Source organism: Chaetodon trifascialis, chromosome 14 (genome assembly GCF_039877785.1).
Source record: "Chaetodon trifascialis isolate fChaTrf1 chromosome 14, fChaTrf1.hap1, whole genome shotgun sequence".
NCBI lineage: Eukaryota > Metazoa > Chordata > Actinopteri > Chaetodontiformes > Chaetodontidae > Chaetodon > Chaetodon trifascialis.
The window spans coordinates 8326661-8348117 of NC_092069.1; the positions used below are offsets into that span (position 1 = coordinate 8326661).

The 21457-nt window shown below is 44.2% G+C and overlaps 2 protein-coding genes across 2 annotated transcripts; one reads left to right on the plus strand and one right to left on the minus strand.

Annotated features, from left to right (window-relative positions):
* Window positions 1-611: 611 nt before the first annotated feature.
* On the plus strand, window positions 612-3765 carry gemin2 (gem (nuclear organelle) associated protein 2). The gene is made up of 10 exons (XM_070979380.1): window positions 612-883; window positions 1193-1277; window positions 1629-1718; window positions 1821-1880; window positions 1996-2112; window positions 2233-2277; window positions 2358-2426; window positions 2584-2694; window positions 3046-3104; window positions 3347-3765. The coding sequence occupies exons 1-10, from the start codon at window positions 762-764 to the stop codon at window positions 3384-3386; spliced, it is 798 nt and encodes a 265-aa protein (XP_070835481.1). The 5' UTR covers window positions 612-761; the 3' UTR covers window positions 3387-3765.
* Window positions 3766-4570: 805 nt separating this feature from the next.
* Window positions 4571-10121, minus strand: pnn (pinin, desmosome associated protein). Its single transcript, XM_070979500.1, has 9 exons — window positions 9972-10121; window positions 9446-9523; window positions 8861-8932; window positions 8049-8124; window positions 7533-7627; window positions 7267-7342; window positions 6906-7061; window positions 6624-6762; window positions 4571-6468 (listed from the first exon to the last, which is right to left on the minus strand). Exons 1-9 carry the CDS (start codon window positions 10082-10084, stop codon window positions 5216-5218), a joined length of 2058 nt encoding a protein of 685 aa, XP_070835601.1. The 5' UTR covers window positions 10085-10121; the 3' UTR covers window positions 4571-5215.
* Between the last annotated feature and the right edge of the window lie 11336 nt (window positions 10122-21457).

Genomic DNA, 21457 nt, shown 5'->3' on the forward strand with positions numbered 1-21457 from the left:
AAAGCTTTGGAATCAAATTTCATTATCTGTAAATTAAGAGTGTACCACACTAGAATATTATATTCGCAGTGTAAGACTTACTTTCACACTCTGAATCTCCACAGATCTTGTAGTCAGATAACAATCCCAGATTTAAGTGAGGTAAAATCACAAAAGCTAAGCCTGTGGCCCAGAGGACTTTGTAAGCCTGTGAAACAGCCATTCTCCTTCTTTTAACAGCAACGTATAAAGAGAAAATGTCCATTATGGGGGGAAATAATCCGAGCAACTGTGCTGGCAAGTGGACATTGCCTCTGAGCTGTTGCTTTCATGAAGACTCAATAGTAAATGAGGGAGCTGAGATAAGATATCGGGCTAGCATGGAGATAATCATTAACATCCAAGAGCTGCTCGCAGTGAGCCTGCAGAATATTATCTGATGAGTGGTCAAAGGTTTTTATTTTATTTCATTAAAGTTGGAGGGAAAAAGGTCACTGTGAAATAACCAAACAAACACGGTGACAATAAGTGTTCGGACATGCTAAAACGACATTCTGTGGACTTCGCCCCTCATCAAAAAACACGAATGGCGTTCATCACCATGCCAACCCGCGTCGCACAAAGTTAACGTCATCACTCCGCCTTTACAGCCAAGATGGCGACCTAGTGTGCGCTTGGAAAGAATGCGTTGTTTATGTCGCCACTTTTTTGTTGTAAGTCGCCGCTTCATTGGCATCTTACCTCCTTCGTTTTGACAGACCATAGCTTACGGTCGATAGAAAATGAAGTCCGACGTGGAGGAGTTAATGCCGAGGTTGCTGCCCCTTGATTTCACAGCCGGTGCGGAGGACCTGGATCTGAATGGACCGCCGAGAAACCCCCATGAATACCTCCGCCAAGTCCAGTAAGTTCACCTCAAACAGCTCGCTTTTTTACGTTTTGACATTGGAGAATTTGTGTGAGTTACTGCCCTGTATACCACACTGATGCTGCCACCGGAAGTACGGTCACGTTGAATATGGTGGATATGGAAGTTCACTGTGACAGCCTGTGTAATAATGGAAGCCATCCCAGGATTACAATAAGTATTGTTTTGTTCTCTCATTTTGTTCTCTCATTTCTCTCTGCTCAACTGTACTCTGCTACCCAAAGAGGAGTAGAGCGCATCAGTGAAGCCAGTTTGTCATGTGCTTGCATGTTTCCTTTCCATTAGGCTGGAGGCGTCGCTGTGTCCAGAGGTGGTGGTTGCTCAGATTGACCCCAAGAAACTGAAGAAGAAACAAACAGTTAATGCATCTGTGAGTAAATGTGCACGATGAGGAATGGCATTTCAAAAGAAAAAAACATGCATAAACTACAGTGCAGTACTGTTTGAGTAATTTTGAGCCAACCATTAAATGTAATTGTCTTACTGTGTGCATTCATTATAAAATCCCATCCTGGGGTGGTTATTACAAAGGCTACATGTTGTGCTATGAGATTAAATGTAGAAATAAAAATACAGGTTGATCCAGCAGCTGGTAGTCAGGCTGTATATTAAGTGACCTACCAGGAACACATGGAGAATATTAGGATATATGAGATTCGGTGGGATGAGTGAAATGTGTTTTGTGCCTTCTGTGGATTGAGAGCTCTCCTCTGTGTTTCAGGTGGCAGGGTGCCATGCTGCTCCTCTTGGCTTCTCCCCCAGTCTCAGCTGGCAGCAGCAGCAAGTCAGTAACTTCTCAGCTGTCAGACAGGTAAAACAAAATGCTTCCGAGTCTTTTTTTTTTTTTACTTTAGTCCCTAACAAACAAACAAAAAAACTCAAACCGTCTTTGTGTTCTGCATTTTGCTTTCAGAGCATTGCAAAGAACAGGACACACTGGAGCAGCCAGAGCCTGGACGACAACGTGCTGATGGTGAGGAGATGGCGTGGCTGCAGTAGATACACACATACGACAAGAGACCAACTGAATGAGATTTTACATTCATTGTAAATTCATATCCATTTGTGTGCATGCATTTGTCCCACAGCCAAAGCTCGCGGATGAGGAGGGCTGGAAGCGGTTTTGTTTAGGAGAGACGGTCTATCTGGGCACTTCGTCCCTCCACACAGATGCTGACCCAGAGCCAGCGCTGGACTATAGCAAGGTTGTATGAATGTGTGTTTGTGTGAAGAGGAGGATGAAGACTAATTCGCCGCAAAGTTTGAGGAGAACTCTAAACGTAAACTGACCAGTTGATTGTTGCTTCCTCTGTTGCTGCTCTCAGATGGGCTTCCCTCCCTTCCTGAGCATAGTGAGCAGACTGAACCAGGTAAGTGTACGACGAGCTCACACTGTAAACCAGTTCGACAGTCTCGTCATTATGGATGTTTCCTCCTCGCCTCTCCGCAGTCCACGGTGCTGATGGTGATGGAAATTCTGATCAGCTGGTTCGAGGAACGCGAGTTTGTTCCACAGTTGGTGAGTTCAGAGACATTTTTCAGTCCAGCGCTACAGTCACATTTCAGTGTTAGCTTGTCTTTTGACCACTCAGCGGAGAAATGCTTCTTGTATGTGAATATGAAAGGTGATGGGTCACTCAGCGGCATTGTTTTTGTTGAATCATTGTCTGTCATAGGGTCGCTGGCTTTATTCTTTGTTGGCCTGCCTGGAGAAGCCTCTGCTGCCTGAAGCCCACTCCTCCATCAGACAGCTGGCCAGGAGATGTGCTCAGCTCCGCAGCACGCTGGTAGGATTCACTTTGTGCCACGACATCCTCTTTTCTTTCCTATGTGTTGAAATGGAAATGTACATGTTGCTATTTCTGCATACTTTCTCTATCTTTGGTGGCAAAACCTCACTGCTCAAGTGTTCACACTAGACTTCACGTTCTAGGGTATCCCCTCACAGCTCATGCTTTCTGGCAATGCGTGCCAGAACCGATAAATGTCCAACTCCACAGATTTTTATCTCTGTAGAAAGATTTGAAATGGTAAACATTCGCAGTAGAGTCTGTTTTCTTTGTTGGATGGTTTGACTCTTGGTGTGATTTATTGGAGCTGACAATCTCTGCGTCTATCCTGCTTTTCTGATTCCACAGGAGAGTCCGGAGGATGAGAGGCTACCTGCCCTCAACCTGCTCATCTGTCTTGTTGCCAGGTATTTGCCACTAAGTTCAAGCAGTTTATATGCACAGAATATTTTATGTTGTGGCTGTCTGCATGGTTTGTTTTCAGAGGTTTGCCAGCTTAACTAAAATATTAAATTTGTTTACAGTAACCAACATATTACAATCTGAATGATACGCAGTACATACTGTATGTACACCATGTCAGATTTAGCTTCTGTGCTAACGCCTGTATGTGTGCAGTTCTGCTCATTTCCTTTTGTCTGTCCTGCAGATACTTTGAACAGAATGACCTGGCAGACCAGCCAGAGTGAACGATGGGATGAACTGTGGCAATGAAGCAACGACCAGTATGGACAGAACAATAAGGAACATGTTGAGAGCTGTTTGTCACGCAGAATTCAGACAGCAGGCTCTGCTGTCAGTGTTTGAAGGTGGAGGTTATGTACCAGCCTCCATGCTCATGTTGCAGACAGAACCAAAGGGACTGGATCATCAGCTGAAACCGTATTACTGCAAGTAACTAAGTCATTTGGTAACTTGAATGGACCTCTGCTGAAGCAATGGGGCAGAAGCCAAAACTGAAGGATGCTGATCGTGTTTGATAGGAAAAATTCTTTTTCTTTGTGAATTTAGTCCTGAGGTTTATGTATGTAAAGATTTGTATATTAAACTGAGGATTTGTAGGATACCTACTTGTGTGGATATTGTTATTGGTCATAACTGTTTAAGCCCCAGCAAATATCTCAAATATAGTTGCCAATATTAATACTGACTGTTTAGCTAGACAAACGAGAAGGCTCGAGGCCCAAAGGTCTCCAAACATCCACTTTGGTCCAGAGTGAAAACTGCAGACAGAAGGACGGTGCATATCACCTACCAGGAAATTAACAATGAGCTACAGAGGATGGCCTTGGTGATCGTCTGACTTTTCCTGTATCTCAACCAGCTCAGTGTCACCTTGTTTCAGGGTCATTTCCCACCAAACACGGCAGCCACACCTCAGATGATCAGCTTCTTTTGTAGAGTCCTTCCACATGCAGTTTACTGCTTGTGCCCACTGATGAGGCACAAACATTTAATAAATAATTTTCAGAAATTTGCAAAATGAGAAGTCATTGCTTAAAAAACTGGATATTGCCCTACTGAGGGATACAAACACCTGTTGTATGTCCTGATTTCAAAAAACAGTTGCATTTTGGGAGCTTTCAGAATGAGACGTCCTAATCGTCCCATTCTGACGTATGCACCTGTGGACAGGTCTTGAAATGCAGACTTTAAAGGACGCAGCATACAGAGCTGAAGGGACTGATCAATAGAACACTGTCAACCATCAGGATAACTGATGCCACATTCCAGCTTTTCATATGAGGATTTGCTGTTTGTTACGGTATTGGAAAACAAGAATGTAATGAGTAAATGTTTAGATTGGGACTTAGAGGACGTTTGACGTTGAGACTCTGCAACTCTTACAAGACTGAAAAACACACCACACACATTTACACTAATACCTCACCTTTATTTTGAAGCAGTTTATCAGTTGGTACAAAACAAAATTGGAAAAAACATTTTCAAAAACTGAACTGAACAAATCACACGTACCCATGTGATGAAGATACAAGGGCCTTGACATTGATCAAATGGTCGAGAGAAATGAGGATCAACAGCACTGTCACATCAACTTGAAAACAACTTCTGCACGTTAATGGTCACTGCTGCCAGAACCATGAGTACCCCTGCCTCTACCGTTACGATTAGGATGAAAAACTAAGCAAAAATTCAGCGTGATTGTTTCATCGTGGCACGAAGACCTTTTTAAAACCCAAATGTCAGGCTGAAGAGAAAGCATTTGAATTTGAAATGAGGCCTCGACTGAATAATAGTCCAGTTTGCATTACCTTTGCTGAGTAAAGGGAAACGACGGGGAGAATTAGAACCTGTCATCCGCTGTTTCACTTCAGTTTTGACATCGACTTAAAAATCCCTACACTGAGGAAAACCTCCTCCACGTTAAAACTTCAGCAGGCCTTTATGTGGCGCTTCGAGGGAAAATGCTAGTTTAAAATCTCTCGTCATCTCGTGTCACGTAATAAATCATCTGTGTCCCTCAGCTTTACTGTATGAAGGCTGAATAAGAAACAGATTAGCGTCTCTTGTCCTTCCTGTCTCTATCTTTATGCTCCCTATCGCTCCGGGACGATCTGCCCATCCCTTCCTCGCTCCTCCTCTTCCTCCTCTCCTTGGATCCTTTCGAGTCCCTCCCTCCTCCGCTACTCCCTCCTGACTTGCGGTGGCTCCGCTCGTCTTTCTTCCTGCCCCTATCTGACGGCCTCCTCTTGCGCTTACCGCTGTCCCGGCTGCGACTTCGGCTGCTGCTGTTGGACGACGAGGATGACGAGGACGATGACGAGGAAGAGGAGCGGCTAGATCCTGAGGAAGAGGAGGAGCTTCCGCTGGAGGAGGAGCCGGAGGAGGAAGAGGAGGAGCTGTTACTATGGCTGCGGCCCTTCCTTGGCTCCTTGTCCTTCTTCCTCCCTCTGCCACCATCCACTTCCTCCTTAGAGGCCGCGGGGGTAATGCTGGGGGCCTCCTGAGAATCAGGCAGTTTTTGGGGTTCTTCGTCTGGTTTCACCTCCGCAGTCTGGCTCTCCACTGCAGAGTTCTGGAACCCGAGGCCAGGGACGACCACATCCTGCCCGCTGACTGCGGGGGCTGGTTGAGAGCCAGGTACCCTCTCCAAGCCCAGAACCCCGGAGGACTTAACGGCCGGCTCCCCCGCGGTGTGGCCAGGCTGGGGCTGCTGAGCGGCATTTGGTGCTTCTTGGCTGGTCACGGTCGGCTCAGAGGACTGGGCATCCTGGGTCTTCTCATTTGGGAGGTCTGGGAGCCCCTGTTGACTGTCTGCTTCCCCCTCCTCTCCCTTACTCCTGTCCTTCTGCTCTGGCCCACCCTCCACCTCCACCTCCTCTGACCCTGGACTGGCCTCCTTCGTCTCATTCTCCACCCTGTCCTCCCTGTCTTTGACCCCCTCCTCTCCTGCCTTCTTCTCCTCACTGCCCTCCTCACATAGCTCCATCCCCTCCTCTTCTTCCTCCACCTTCTTCAACTCTTCCTTCTCCCCTTCCTCCTTCTCCTCCCCCTCTTCTTTCTCCATCACCTTTCTATCCTTTTCCCTCTCTTCCTCCTCATCTTCCTCCTCCTCCTCATCCTCCATCTCTGCACCCCTCTTATTACCTGTCACCTTGACTACCAGACCTGCAGGCTTACCCTCCGCCGGATGGTCCATCCCTGTTGCTGCCGCGTTGCCGTCCTGGTCGCGGTTTGGCTGTCGCCGAGGGCGGGACTCCATCTTGCTGAGGTGTTCGGCAAAAGCCTCACACCTCTCCTCAAACACAGCTGTGCACAAAACAAAACCAAACACACCCACAGAGGTTAGAGAGTGACTAAAACACAAACATGTTTCCTCCAGGTGACTGGACATCCTGTCATCAACATTTAAAGCAGCCAAGTCTTTCAAAAGAATCATCTCTGTAAACGTCGCCACTACTGACCATTTAGTTTCTTGGTGGAGTCGTCGAGGAGTTTCTGCGTGGCGGAGCACATCTTTCCAGGCAGGTAGAAGATATGAGGCTTGGTCTTGGTACGAATATATTTCACCAGACGATTGTTGTGGCTGGTCCACTCCTCTTGCTGATTTAAAAAGCACAGACAGAAGATTTAAAATGTAAAAAGGATGCAGAAATTCCAGCCACCCGTCCAACCCTTTTATTTCCAGTTTTCAGCGCCTCTTGTTTGTACTGGCACCAAAACGGTGTGAAGAAGCAGCTTCTTACCAGCTGAGCCAATTCCACTTTCTGTTCCAGTAGTCTCAGCTCAGTCTGTTTGGCTCTCCTCTCTTCAAACAGCTCCCTCTTTTCAGTCTCCACCTTCTTTCTCTCGGCCTCAGCCTGAACCTCGAGCTTCTGCTCGATCTCTGTACGCCGCTTTTGCTGTGGAGGCAAAAGGAGACGATGGATGGGATTAAAGAGACAAAGTGCTGAATGGGAAGATAAACATCAGGTAATTACTAAACAAATGACTAAAAACGTTGTCAGCACTTGAGTATTTTGTTGTCTCTGCCTTGTAGGATGACATTAGCCAACAACTCCTACTGAACTTGTCCTCCTCAATGGCGGTCAGCACAGATTTCCTCACCTTCTCTGTAGAAACGTTTGACTCCTGTTTGAATTTTTGCAGGGTCCCCATCAGCAGGCCAAACATGCGCCGATTCCTGACCAAGAAAACACAAACAAATCATCACACACACAGCAGCTTTTCAATGATTAGCATCCTCAGCCTCAGATTTTTTCCCCTTCCTCAATTTCTCTTTGCTGTTGCATTTTAACACATTAGACCAGAAATGCTGTGCTGGTCGTTGGCTTTGAACATCAGAGGAGCAGGGTCGTCGCTCCTTGGCCTACCTCTGTTTGCCCTTCTCATCCATCGTTTGATCTTGAATGAGGTCTCGGCGTGTTCTCTCCTTGGAGGTAGCTACTACAGACGACTGCAACGCCGGCTGAGAAAAGATGAAAACATCAAAGAGAAAACGAATATGTTAGGACTGTTTCCTTTAAAAACACTGGCTGTCTTAACTTCCCCAAATAACTGACATGTAATGATGATAATCTCTTTCTGACAGAACGCCGTGTTTTTGGTCTAACCATTTTACAACTAACTACCCAGGATGCGTGTCAATGCCAAATAGAACAAGGTCCAGAAATAAAATAAAGGTGATAAAATAGGGAGCATATACTTCTAATATTATAATATACGAAATATGGTGCAATAATGCAGGACGAGGTGCTCTGATACACAAAATAAATGGACGAATAAGTAGATGAAAAGACACCTGCTAACCAAACAAGGCTGGTGTTTTAACTAACAAATCCCATTATGTCACCAATGCCAACACTTTACAGAGGAGATAAAAGCATTACCTTTTTGACATCGTCATCATCCTCGGCGTCGCTGTCGTGACGCATGTCTCTCCTGGCCCTCTGGTCCCCTGCCAGCCTGCAAGCGCGCGCACACACACACACACACACACACACACACACACACACACACACACACACACACACACACACACACACACACACACACACACACACACACACACACACACACACACACACACACACACACACACACACACACACACACACACACACACGTTTGAGAGACTTCCCACTCATAGCAACTGCTGCTCTCTTCGCTGTCAGGGCAGACAGACTAACTGTCAGAGAGCAAAGAATCAAAGTGACTCAATTATTTCTTTAACTGAAAGACGCAACAAAACACGACCACAGAACAGAAGACAAATGTCATTATATTTTCTCACAGCTGTTCAGCATGAGGCAGCCTACAGGCTATTTTTAAACTAAATGTTTGGATCCCACTGTGCAAGACCAGCATGTAGTATATTTCCTAATATCAGCATTAAACTCAATAATCCAAACTGGTAACAACTGGTTGATTATTGAGTGCAAGTCAACGTTTCCCTAAATCTACTTTCTCATTCTAAAAGCTAAACAGTCATAAGCTGAACATAATTCTACAACGATGATCCAAAGCTTCAAAGCAGAGAATTTGAGTAGAATTTAATAGAATTTGAATCAAGCTATTCACAAACATAATTGCATCAGTCCTTTCGACGAGTCTGTGTCAATCTAACGAAGATGTTTTACCATTGTGAAATTGCGTGTTGTTTGTAGAGCAATTGGACACACATGCATATAAAAACTCTCACCTCAGCAGGGCTCCTTCAATGTCCCTCTGCTTGGCAGGGGGGCCGCCGCTCCCGATGTCTGAGAGACTACGCCTGGGAAAGCAGACAGAGGTTAGAGACAATCACTTCAAAACAGTCGGCTCTGCTTTACAAAGATTTTCACGTCAGCAGGAACAAACCAATGTTCCACATGTGTTTTCTGCCAGATGTGGTATTTTCTCATCTCAATTGCAGTTCACTTGTTTCACAAACAAATATATAATTAAAAACTGATTTACATATCATGAATGTATTAACTTTTTAATTTCCCAGCACTTTCGCACTCACTACACCTCTGCTGTGTGATAATAATCATGTGATGCAATTCTACAGAGTCGTAGTTCTATCACCTATGTGTAAGTCAGAGGGTCAATCAACAGCCGAATCATGCATTTGATTTCATGCAATCATGAGGGGGTGTGTAGGTGTTACTGCCATGCATGGTCAAAACAAACCCTTTTTTTCTAGTGGCATTGAGTACAGCTTGCACGCCATTTGTTAGCACCTACTATGTCTGTCAATAGCCGAATGAAAATAAATGTCGTTGCATTCAGGTATCAGCTTTACCTGAGCAGGTTCATTCCTCTGCCTCTACCTCCACCGGGGCCTGCCATGGGGCCGCCGAGCCGACGGACCTGACCCGGTCTGTCAACAAAGCAAGAAACAAGGTCAGCACGAACCAAAACTAAACATTTTACAGCGTCGAAAGGAAATGCTTAAATCGATTTCGCAGTAATGATGTCGTCAGAAGCAGAGTCATTTGATTATAATAAACATGTAAATCTGTGGTGACGTCTAACGTTGTAGGGCCTAGCAGTAGTTGGCCTACTACATTGCGCTTCAAGGTTAAAAGAAGAAATTCTTTCCAGGTTCATTTAGTACTTTAACTGGCTAATTCATTAGTTCCGACACAGGTCCGGTGAGCTTCTGTGGGCTCAGCTAGCATGAGATAGTCAAAGGAAGCGGTAATATTTGCTAACTAGCTAACCGACTCATGCTACCACATATCACACTAGTCGTTTGAAAGCTAGCCAGTTGGTTAGCTTATCACCACAAATGCGGCAACGGCTAAATAACCACTCAGGCATTTTACCTTGATTCATTGGGATCGCGTCCCGTTAATTTGCGAATATTATCGTCCACATTTTTCAAGCTTTCCTTGGCTTTTTCGAGCTGGTCTTGCAAGCTCCGCACCACCACCGCCATCTTGCCTTCAGTTAGCGCGAATCACGTGTTCTTCTTCTTCTACCTTCCCTCGCTGTTTCTTTCTTCTTCGGGTTTTATATACGACCTTGTGGCGCATTGTCGCCACCGGCTGGTTTGTTTCGTAACCGTAAGCGTCAGCCCCGATTTTAATGTTACAATTTCCTCACGTAAATGTTCATTTTATATGTCTGTGCACCTGAAAATAATTCTATATATATATATATATACATATTTTATAAAAATGAACAACACCATATGAAGCTGTGTGCTATTATTTTAGAATATTTCCTGAAAAACGACTAAAAGGAAACAAAGCATCTTTCATCTAATGCTGTGAAAGCAGTGAATGATTGTTTGATGCTAAAAAGTCAGATCAGAGACGGTGGCCCGTGTGACGTTCACCACTGCAGGGTGGTGAAGGTGTGTGAGACAGACTCTGTTGTCTCTTTTCGTCTCCAAAACTGATTGTGAACTTTCCGATGTGAAAACATGGGTTGTACTCAAATCTGGAAACTTCTCTCTGTTTTCAGGGATTTGGAAAGTTTGTTTCTTCTTAGTTTGCATTCAGAACAAAGTGTTCCTCGCTTTATTAGATTTCTCCTGAGCCACAGTGCACAGGCGTTCTTTCTTCTCTTGGCAGTCGGGCTCTATATGCCTGCCTGTCTCTTTTGAACTGAATCACAAAGTGAGCTGAGAACCACAGCTCTGAATTGTTAGTGCAAGATTGAAAATAAAACCTATTTGAGTCCTGCTCTTGCAGCTCCTGCATATCAAAGTGGGGAACCAGCCACCAAACCACAGGCAATTTCCTGGTTCATATTTGTATGTGGTGCTGCTGAATTTCTGCTCGTTTGCTGATATTATATCAATGTTGTTCTGCTCCATTATCTACTATATGACAATAAATGATTTATGGTATAGGTACATGAACATACTGTGGCAGAGTGTGTGTTACAGTGTGAACTCAGTGAATTGTGTGCGTGTAATGCACATGTGACATGTGCGTGCACATACTATGTAATGTGTTGCAGTCAATATTTGAAACGCTGAGCTGCAGCGGAGCCTATATGTATGCTGTCTATCCCATGATGATAATGTTAAAGGGAAAGTCCACCCTAAACCACAACATGACAGACTTTTCACTACATTTGAAATACATCATAACCCGTGTGAGATGTTTTGTTTCACCCTAACCTTTCAATTGGTTCATGTAGTGCAGCTGGAAAATACAGCTCTTCAATTGAGTTATCATTGTGTCATCCAGAAAAAATGTTTTCTTTTAGGGAAAACTTCATCATCTACCTGAACTGTGCCAAAAAGTTGCAACCAATATTACCATCGACTTTGAGCTCAAAGCATGATGCCCTCAAACAGTGAAGACTAGAAGGAGCTGCAACAAAATAAGAAAAATAAGACTTCCTCTCCTGCGTCTGACAGGCTTTGGTGTTAACATTCTCCTGGGGAGTAATCAAACATCACCTGGTGTGGTGTTTGTCACCTCCATGGTAACTGTGTTCAGCTTCATTCCATGGGACCAACATGATAATCTTATAGTCTGATTATCCAGACGTGAACGAGCTCTTTGTCCGAGCTCTGGACGAAGCAGGACCCAAAATGAAACTAGCCGTGTACAGTCTCCTCTGTTGTGCCAGCAGAGCTTATGGGCCAATATTCAGATGATCACGGCTCCTTGTGAATAAATCTTCAGTTAAAAAGGCCATAGAAGATGCTTTTCTTCATATTAAATAACAGAGTTTCACCTTCACACCAGTTTTTAGGTGTGGCTTTTGGCTGCATCATCGTTATTCTTATCTAAGGCCTCCGTGTTTTTTCCCCTCAGCTTTACAAGCATGAAATATGGTCATGGTATCATTTGAAACTGACTCCTGCTCAAATATAAATCATCCATTTGAGCACCGGTATGTCCTCTTATCAGCACTGAATGGAGAACATATGAAGGTCATTTCATGGGGCGGGTAGCTTCTGTAGCTTGATATTTCCTCACACTGTTTTCTAACATGTCTTATGTTTCTATCATATATTTTGACTGAAGTGTGTGTTGCTGTCTGTCCGTTTTGCCTCAGTCTTTCACTATCCCTCTCTCTCAATTTTCCCCATATTTCCCATTGTTGTGTTGCCATGGTGACATCGTTTGAATCTCATTTGGAGGCGTTTCATGTTGCCTCCTCCCCTGAGGGACAGGCCTGCAGTGCAGGGATGTGTTGTCTTACTGGGCCTTTCTGGAGTGTCAGTCCATCGAGAAGAGCCCATGTTGGTGTTTTCCTCCTCATCAGCTGTCCTTCCTTGGATGGAGTCTGTCTTCTCTCACCGTATATACGTGTGAGGTGAGAGACTTTTTTTAATTAACTTCTTTGAGCAGATGGACAAATCCATCTGACTCAGTTTGAGTGATCATAAAGGTCCTTCAGCTGAAGGATCGGCCATCCACTGACCCTCTGAGTCCAACAGTAAAAGGACTGTCAGACCTAAAGAGTCTGATAACCAGCAATCAAAGCTAAATAACCCTCTGAACAACACATTGTAGAGACCATCTTTTAAACCCCAAGAGGTCTGGGACTCTTACCGCTGTCTACCCAGAATGCTGCAGAAGCCAAAGCAGGAAGTAAAGAAACAATGAGCCACCAGACTTTTTAATGCTTTTATTCACTGACTAAAAGAAGAGAAGCATTCATTCAACATTAATTCAAATCAACATTCGGCAGGTTGACCTCTCAAGTGTACGCCATCTGTCAGTTAAGAGGTTTAACATAGAGGCTTGTAATGTGTCCTCCCTTTTCTTCACAACAGACCCACAGATCAACACTGTTCTCTATGATAAAATCTGTCCCCTCGGCTGGAGAGGACTATTTCCCTGCAGACTAAACCCAAAACACAGCTGGAAAGGTTTCAGATCATTTCAGTTTCATATTTACTTAAGAGCAGTTTCACAGACATAGATTAAGCCAAGTCCTAAAAAGCTCTTATCTACAGGTGACAGGGGGACGTTTTTGGGATGGTGCTTTTATTTCTTGGTTAGAGCAAGTCTTCATCCATGCTGTTGGTAAACCAGCTTATAAAATACTGTATCACAAGTATTTGAAGCCATACAGCTCTGTCTGAACCATGCGCAAATATTTTAGAGTCAGAGACTAAACTCAAAACAGTGCACAGATCAGATCTGAAAGTTTTCGAGAAACGAATGAAATGCATTTAAAATATGCTCCACGTTATCTGAAATGTGGTCCAGCTGGGTTTCAGGTTGCGCCTGGTTCCCTGCTTACAGGAAGAAGGTAAAACCCACTGCTGTGTGCTCACTTTAACAAACACAGTCACACAGGAACGTAACGCTCAGAATATTCAACATTGAGGATGGTAAAACCATTTTTGCAAAAAACACACAACATAGCTTCTGATTTACAAAGTCCGTGTGATTTTCTATTATACTTCATGTTCATAAATTGAACCCGGACATGTGTTGCATAAGAGTATACCATGGTAATGCACTGTTGATACCTATACAAATATGCACTGTGTGAGTTTATATATCTATTTATATAGTTTATATTTCTTCCTCTATGGTTTTCTAAAGACGCAGCCGGGCGCTGTCAGCACTGCTTGTGCCCCTTTGTGGCCACTAGTAAGACTGCTGTTATTGCAAACTGTCCTGATTTTAAACAAATGCACAACATTCGTACCACGATAAAACTAGGGGCCGTCTAGCCAGTCTCACAGAGACCAAGAGTGAGCCCGCTGTCACTGCTGCTGTCGCTGGGCTGGCTGACCAGAATCAAAAGATCCTAAAACTAAAATGATAAGATTTCAGAAATCATCATAAGGCCAAGTATTGTCATTGCAAGTTCTTATTAGTTTTATGTCTTCATTTCTACTGTGTGACAGTGAGAAAAAGAAAATATAAAAACAGAAAAAAAAGGAGAGAAGAGTGTGGATTATATGCATTCCTCTTGCATAGTTGTGAGGCTGGACTGGGCAGCAGGCCGGCCTGCCTGGCTAATTAGGAGCTTTGGCTCTCCAGACTTGACAAGAAAGACTGTTAGCAGCCAGAAACATCAGAGCCACAGTCGCTGAGATCTAAGTGAAGACAGTTGGCTGACACTGAGCATGAATATCTATCAGTTCCTTGATATAACTTGGCGCTATACACCGACCACAGGGTATACACCAGAGCTACTGACAGAGTTTGGCCTGGTTGTGTGATCAGTGCCGTTTTGTTGTTTCTTCTCTAGAAATGCAGTGTGGCATGTATATGATAATACCCTTAATATCACCGTTATGCTGGTATCATCATCACAAGCTGGCTGGGAAAACAGTTTCAGTGTCAGCTATGGCTGAAACTGAAAACTGGAGGCTCTCGGTGTAGCTTCATGCTAACGGCCTAGTTCTGTGCGAACCTCCCCTTCACCCAGATTATATCTAGCCTTATACACATCTATCGATATCTGTTACACAGGACTGATTTCATACCAGTGCAATGCACATCCAGTGTTTTTTTTTTCTTCAAAGTAACAGAAACATACATCAGGATGTTTATCAGATTCTTCACATTCTTGCATGAGTCCAACCCTTTGTGAGCCCATTCAGAGGTCTTGCATGTACTGGTAGTAGTCTATGGTCTTAGCATTTAGATAAAAACAAAAACAAACAAACAGGAAGCATCTGAACTCTCACATTGTGATGAGGAAACCCCGTCTTTTTGTGGTCATTCCTTCAGAAACACGTCACCTTCCCCGAACGTCTTTAAGGGAAGCTTTGAGGCGCCGAACCATCTCACTACATTTCTACAGCTAGCTCGAGTTGACTTTCCAAAACATTGCAAACATCCCGAGAGTCGACATGATAAACTCTGAAGCTGGCGTTGAGTTTGAGCAGTGGTCAAAGTGGAAATGAAACTGGTCATGTCTGATGTGTGCCTGCCTGTGGCTCTGAGCCTGTGTTTAGACTGATGCAGATCTGACACAGTCTGGTGCTTTGGTACTAAAATAACAGGCTCAAACTTCGGTCCACGTCAACGGTATTAGTATTGGCTGTTGAGTATCAGTAAAGAAGTGTCAAACCCAACTCCTTGTATGTGAGCCTTGTGGGACAGATGTATCCAGATCCCTGTATATCTACAGTGCTGCAATCGCAACAGCTTTAATAAGCTGTCAAGGTCGACAGTCTCAGGTGGACTACATGAGAGGCCAGCTCTGTGGATACAATTACCCAGCAGGCCACAGAGGGGGCCCTGTTATCTTCCAGGGTTTCTCTATGAATGCATGTAAAGAGCACAGAAAAACAAACCAAACCAAACATAAACAGGTCAAAAGGGCAGACTGAACTGGCTGCAACCACATCAATGTACAGTAATTGTGGGTAATGGTCTCCTGAATAACTGATACTCCGTCTCCACTCTCGAGCCTTCAAGCATGTTATTTAATGAGAGAACTAATGAAAAGTAAGGCTCTGCGAGCTGAGTGTCAATCAGTCTTTCTGTGTACACACAGTATAGTACAGTCATACCCACACCTCTGTCTGCATGTGGTGCACAAATAAGTTCAGCTCAGACTCCAGGTGCCCCTGTGTATCCATGTATGTAGTATGTGTACTGAACATGCAGACTAACTTCCTCTTCCTGTATTCTGATGTTCTTTCACCTGGCAGACTGATTCAAGTCGGTGAAACCAACTCATTTCATGGTCAGAACAGCACAGTCAGCGTACGCTGCATTCACATGTGACCTTTAGTGTACCTGACACAAAAGGCCCCCAGATGGCCTCAGGATGCTGAAGCATCGAGTGAAAGCAAAGCTTGGCATTACAGTAACGCGTTAGAAACTGGGTCGACCTTTGGAAGAGCGACACGCTCTCGACAACCACTTCTGAATGGTATCACACCTCTGCTCTGTTCAGACCAGCTGGAAATCTGGTGTGACGAGTCAATATTAGCTGCATGCCTGATCTCTTTGAAAACAGACCAACTCATTCAAAGTAAAAATAAAAATATAGTATGTATTCATACAGTATAATTTCCATGCAGACACTTTAGCCTTGTAGTAAACGGTTTGCTAGTCAGATGGCCTGAGCAACCCCCCATGTGGAATGTCAGTGGCAGATCTCTAGCAGCAAATCACGTTACAGCTCCTAAAGCCCAGAACTAAACACATCCCCTTCAAATTTGACCCTGGCCATGGGCTTGCCGTACAATGTGTCAGACCGGGCACGCTGTCTTTTGTCCTAGCTGGGAAGCTACGTGTCAGAGAGTAGCTTCTGGAAGTACCCGAGGGAGTGTTTAGTCCCTGAAGTGTTCTGATATTGAACCAAAGCTCCTCGTCCTCCTCGCCTTTAGTTTTACATTCACTCACTCCTCACAGTGAAACAGGTGATGGAAAAAGAAACAGGGAGAGAGGGGGGAATATGAGGTGAGCAAATCCTGTTGGCATGGTCCAACTCCAGACTTCTCTGCTTGTGCCTCTGTCACACCATAGAGCTGCACTGCACTGGGCTAGAAAGGCCTTGCTTTGCCTCAGCAGCATGCAGTGTAGACCCTGAGTGCCATTCAGACAGGACTTTGGCCACATTGTACAAGCTGTGCACCAACGCTGTTACCCTTATTATGAAACACAGGTTGGGTACAACTACTGTATGCCTTCCATCACACACATGCTATACAGCTTGTGTGAATCCAACATTTGTGAACAAAGGGTTCAGCCACTGACACAAACATTGGCGTACAGGTCCGCTTTGGTCTCTTTTTGTGCCAACCACAGAACAACACTGCCGACAGTCTACCTGGTCCAGCACAGTATGGTCCACAGTATAAGGGTAAAGAATGGACACCCGAAAACAGAATGGTAGTGGTCAAGAGGTCAGTGGAAGAAACCAAGACTGGAGTGGAACCAGTATGAGTAAGCAAAAGGGAAGAAATGTCAGAATGGAAAGTACTAGAAGGAGGTGTAGAGTAGAGAAGAATACTGGACCAGCCTCCTGCCAGTGTGTGCGTACATGGGCACTTCAGATAGACTTGTGTCTGGGTTTAGTTTGTTCCACTGTGGTCTTTGGCAGCTTAAAACACATCAAGGGAGGAGAACAGATCCAGTGACTCCCGTTACTCACACGAGTGAGCTAGAGGCCTGAGCTTTTGTAACTTTCCCTCCGATTGTACCCTGAGAACGTATGATTTCTGTTCCTGTTTCCTGCTGCAGTAGAAGAGATAAGACTACACTGCTGAACATGAGCCCCCCCACCACACACACATGCAGAAAACATATGATGACTGCACTGCTGACAGCTTGTACACACACACACACACACACACACACACACACACACACACACACACACACACACACACACACACACACACACACACACACACACACACACACACACACACACACACACACACACACACACACACACACACACACACACACACTTATTCTCTAAATACACTTTTGAAAGCTTCCATGAAAATACAGGCACACTTCAAGACAAGTTAAAACATGCGTGTGCTGAAACCATAGTCACCGTAGCTTCTTATGCTGCTTCTCAAAGAGTGGACTAACAATCACAGCAACAACAACAAACAGCACAAAGCTAATATGTTGGGAAGAGCAGAGGTTTTATAGCAGAAAGACTCCAGAAGCTTTCAGGCACAAGATGGCTCAATATTTAGCTATTGGTGATGATACAACTGGATCAGGGATGAGTCCTTTTTCCACTGATAGCAGTCTTCAAAATGCTATGCTATATATTGTGACCACGTTGTCTAACCTCTTCTCTCCTCACAAGGACAACACAGAGCTCTTTCCACACCATCCTCCCTAAAATATTGGTATGTTCTGGTGCAGAAACAAAAACTAACAGAAGCCAATAAAGACATCGTTTCGCCAGCTTTCACCATCAAGTGTTGTGGTCGACATTTTCCTAAAATATTTATATGATCACAAATTGTCAAAACAATGAATTTTGATAAAGAATTTGTTCTAGAGCCTCCATGCCAGAAGACTGCTTAAAAAAACAGAATAGCACATTTTATACATTTCCCAAATGGTTTCCATTATAGTTAGATGAAAATTTCGTTCTGCTCTTGTCAACCATCTGTCTGAGAAGCCCCTTCTTCTCTTCTGTGCAGAAACGTGGCCACGAGGGCCAAACTGAACAGCCCAAACAGTAGGATGTGACTTCTAGTGTGGAGCCAATAACATGTGGGGACTTAAGACAGGAACAGAGGAGGAAGCACACATGGTGGGTGAGGATGGAGGTTGTGAAATCAGCTTTTTAAAATCAGTTGTCTGTAAAAATCTGCTCAGCTCAGATGGGCTACATCATACTGCAGACTGCTGACTTTCCCCTCCTAATCAAGTGATGCCTATACACGATACAAACTTCAACATCTTATATCTCTCATGTAAAGTAGCAAAGTTGAGCTCTGAAACAATGAGATGAGAGGACAAACTGGAGTAGGGTGGGAGGAAGATAAAAACCAACATATTTTGGTCTGAATGTGTTACGTTGGTATTGCTATCCCCTCTGAGTGCGTGAGTGTACAGGGCTATATACAGCCACAGGCAGCCTTTAAAAGAAACTCTTGGTACCAGAGTGCCTTTATCCTGAGATATGGACCAAGGACAAGAGAGATTATCATGGCTAAACCATTAAGGTCCCTTAATAGATGAGCAAACTTTTGGTAACCACAGGCCCACCACCAGAACCAATTCAATCGGAACTCTGGTTCTAAATCATTCCATGGAAAAAAAAAGTAAAGATAAATTGCAGGTCAACCTTGTAAACTCCAGACCCTGATATGGACCTTCACAGTCTGCAATATCATTGCCCTGACCTCTAAAGTGCCATGGTGTGCACAACAGTAACTGAGCTGAAGCCAGGTTGGGGGGAAGGTAACTTTCCATTCAATGGCTAGCTGACAGTACTTCTGAAAGTTAGGTGCTCTACAGCCCCAACGTAACTTTGATTTTCCTGGTAAAATCCCACCTCAGCTCAGGACATGCCTTAATAAGACACCAGTGTACCACAGCAGTCACAACACCGGAGCATCGGATGTAAACATACTCGGCCCAGGTCATATTCAGAACCAGGTTTTGGGGAGCACAAGATTATTTGGTCAACAATGCATGGCTTGAGCCCTGAACATGGCATGCTTGTACGTCCACAGAGTCTGAATAACATTTAATCCATTTCGTCATTTCTTAGGGCAAAGGCATTCCCTCACGTAATATGTAAGTTAAAATCACACTACGACAAGGCGACTATGACTCAAAGTAATGCCATCACTCTGGCTGATGAGAGCCAGTTGCACAGCCAGACAAAATCCACTGTGCCAAACAGAAGTCACTTCACTCCACAAAATTGACTACATTCAGTTCAGATGCTAATTGGGCCCAGCTGGTTCTCCATCAACAGCAGGGATTTTCTTCCACTCCACAGCTTTACTCTGTCCCCCACAACATCTACTGGAGATATTAAACATGTGCAATGAGCAGATCGGTTTTGCCACCTTTTAGTCTTTATCAACCTTAATCTTCGAAAACAAATGTATGATTAGGTTTGCTGACGCCCCTCCCCAACCAAGGCGGGGCGAGGGTTCATCAGATGGCAAGATACACAACATCATTAATAACAACTACAACAACAACAAGTGTATCCAGAAAACAAGGGGCTGTTTCCAAGGCAACTGTGACTCAAGAGGAAATAAAAGAAAAAAAGAAAGCAGACAATATCTCACACTAAGTGATTGTTTCATACACTCTACTCGACATCATCACCGCCGTCCTGGTCATAGTGATGTTACAAGCCTACCTGAGACTGACAGAGAAAAATTTCACCACAGAAAAACGCCACACGACCCGAAACCTTGTTGTATTACAGGTGCCACTTCTCAGAAAAATAACCAGCCTTGGCCGTCAGTGGAACCGACGATGTCCAGACTCATTTAGTCAGCAGCTGTGGCTCTTGTGGCAACACGTGCATCTGCCAAATTTCTCTGGCAAATGCAGCTTTACAGTAAGCCTTCAATATAAAACAAAAACCTGACTGGCCAAGAGTGTTAAGTTACATTCAGTGCACCCTTTTCTTTTCCCTGTTCTTTATCATGAAAAGCGTTACTACATAACAAGAGATCCACCAATGAGAAGAACTAGTTCCTGTCAACAAAAGTGCTGACGTGACTGCGAAACCTTAGGAAGCTGTGCCCACAGAATACTGGTGTTGTTGTAGCATGGCGTCACCACGAACTAGTATTCACAGAGATTTCTCAAAATACAGATATATATAGAATATGAAAACCTAGATTTTCGCTAGAACAATGCATAACTACTTGAGGATTTTTAAATATCAGAGCCCTTCAATATTATGACGCCCACTCCAGTTCTGTTCTTTTCTTTGACTTGACGTTTTCACACCAAAGGGCTTTGGAACTAGCAGTACTAGTCAGGAAGTCTTGACCTCTAGAGGAGAGCAACGGTAGCTATATTCACACTGAATACAGAGGGAAAAAAAACGCAAAGATTTACAACCACTCACTCCAGATCAAAACAGAAGAGAGTAGGGGTGCATTAAATTGTGATGGTCTGAATGTCATAATTTGGCTCTGAACACTGGTTGGAAGACGAGGCTCCCTATTTGACTAGTGAGGTTGGGAAGTGTGCTGGCTGCAAGCGTGTAACAATATTGTCCAGAACACCACCAGTAGGGTGTTCAAGGTCCTGAATAAAACCATTTGCTGTTCACTTTCCAATGGTCATAAATCTGAGTCAAAGCACTCACATAGCTGCTGCTGAAAACGAGCATCAAACCTGATAAGCACTCGCCACCGTCAACCACATTACAGTGGAGATTCCCACCCTGCTGGCAAGGCTCTCAAAAACGAGTGGACAAGCTCTTTCAGAGCAACAGCAGAAGCAGCTATGGTTGTGTTATAGAGGAATTGATTGATCAGTTAGTTGACAAACTCCAAACTTTTGCTTGAGTGGAGTAGACAGACAGACCGACACAGAGCAAAGGTTTAAAAAAAAAAAAAAACACACACACAAAAAAAAAATACTGTCACAACAGAAGCTTGCAGCTTTTGTTGGAACACACTTTCTCCCCCTAAATCCCACCGGTCCATCACTCAACCCACCTGCCTGTCCTGTTCTAGTGGTGAGCAGGATAATAATATATCTGTATCTAAATACACACAAAGCCTATACAGGCAAGGGAACCACCACACAGGAAAAACAAGGTTATACACAGAGCGGGAGAGATGAAAAGCAGTAAAAGAAAAAAGAAAAAAAAAAAAAAAAATCAAAGATACGTCTTACAGGGGCTCTGGAGGTTATCATGATGAAGGAGAGACATCGAGCTCTGAACACGTGTT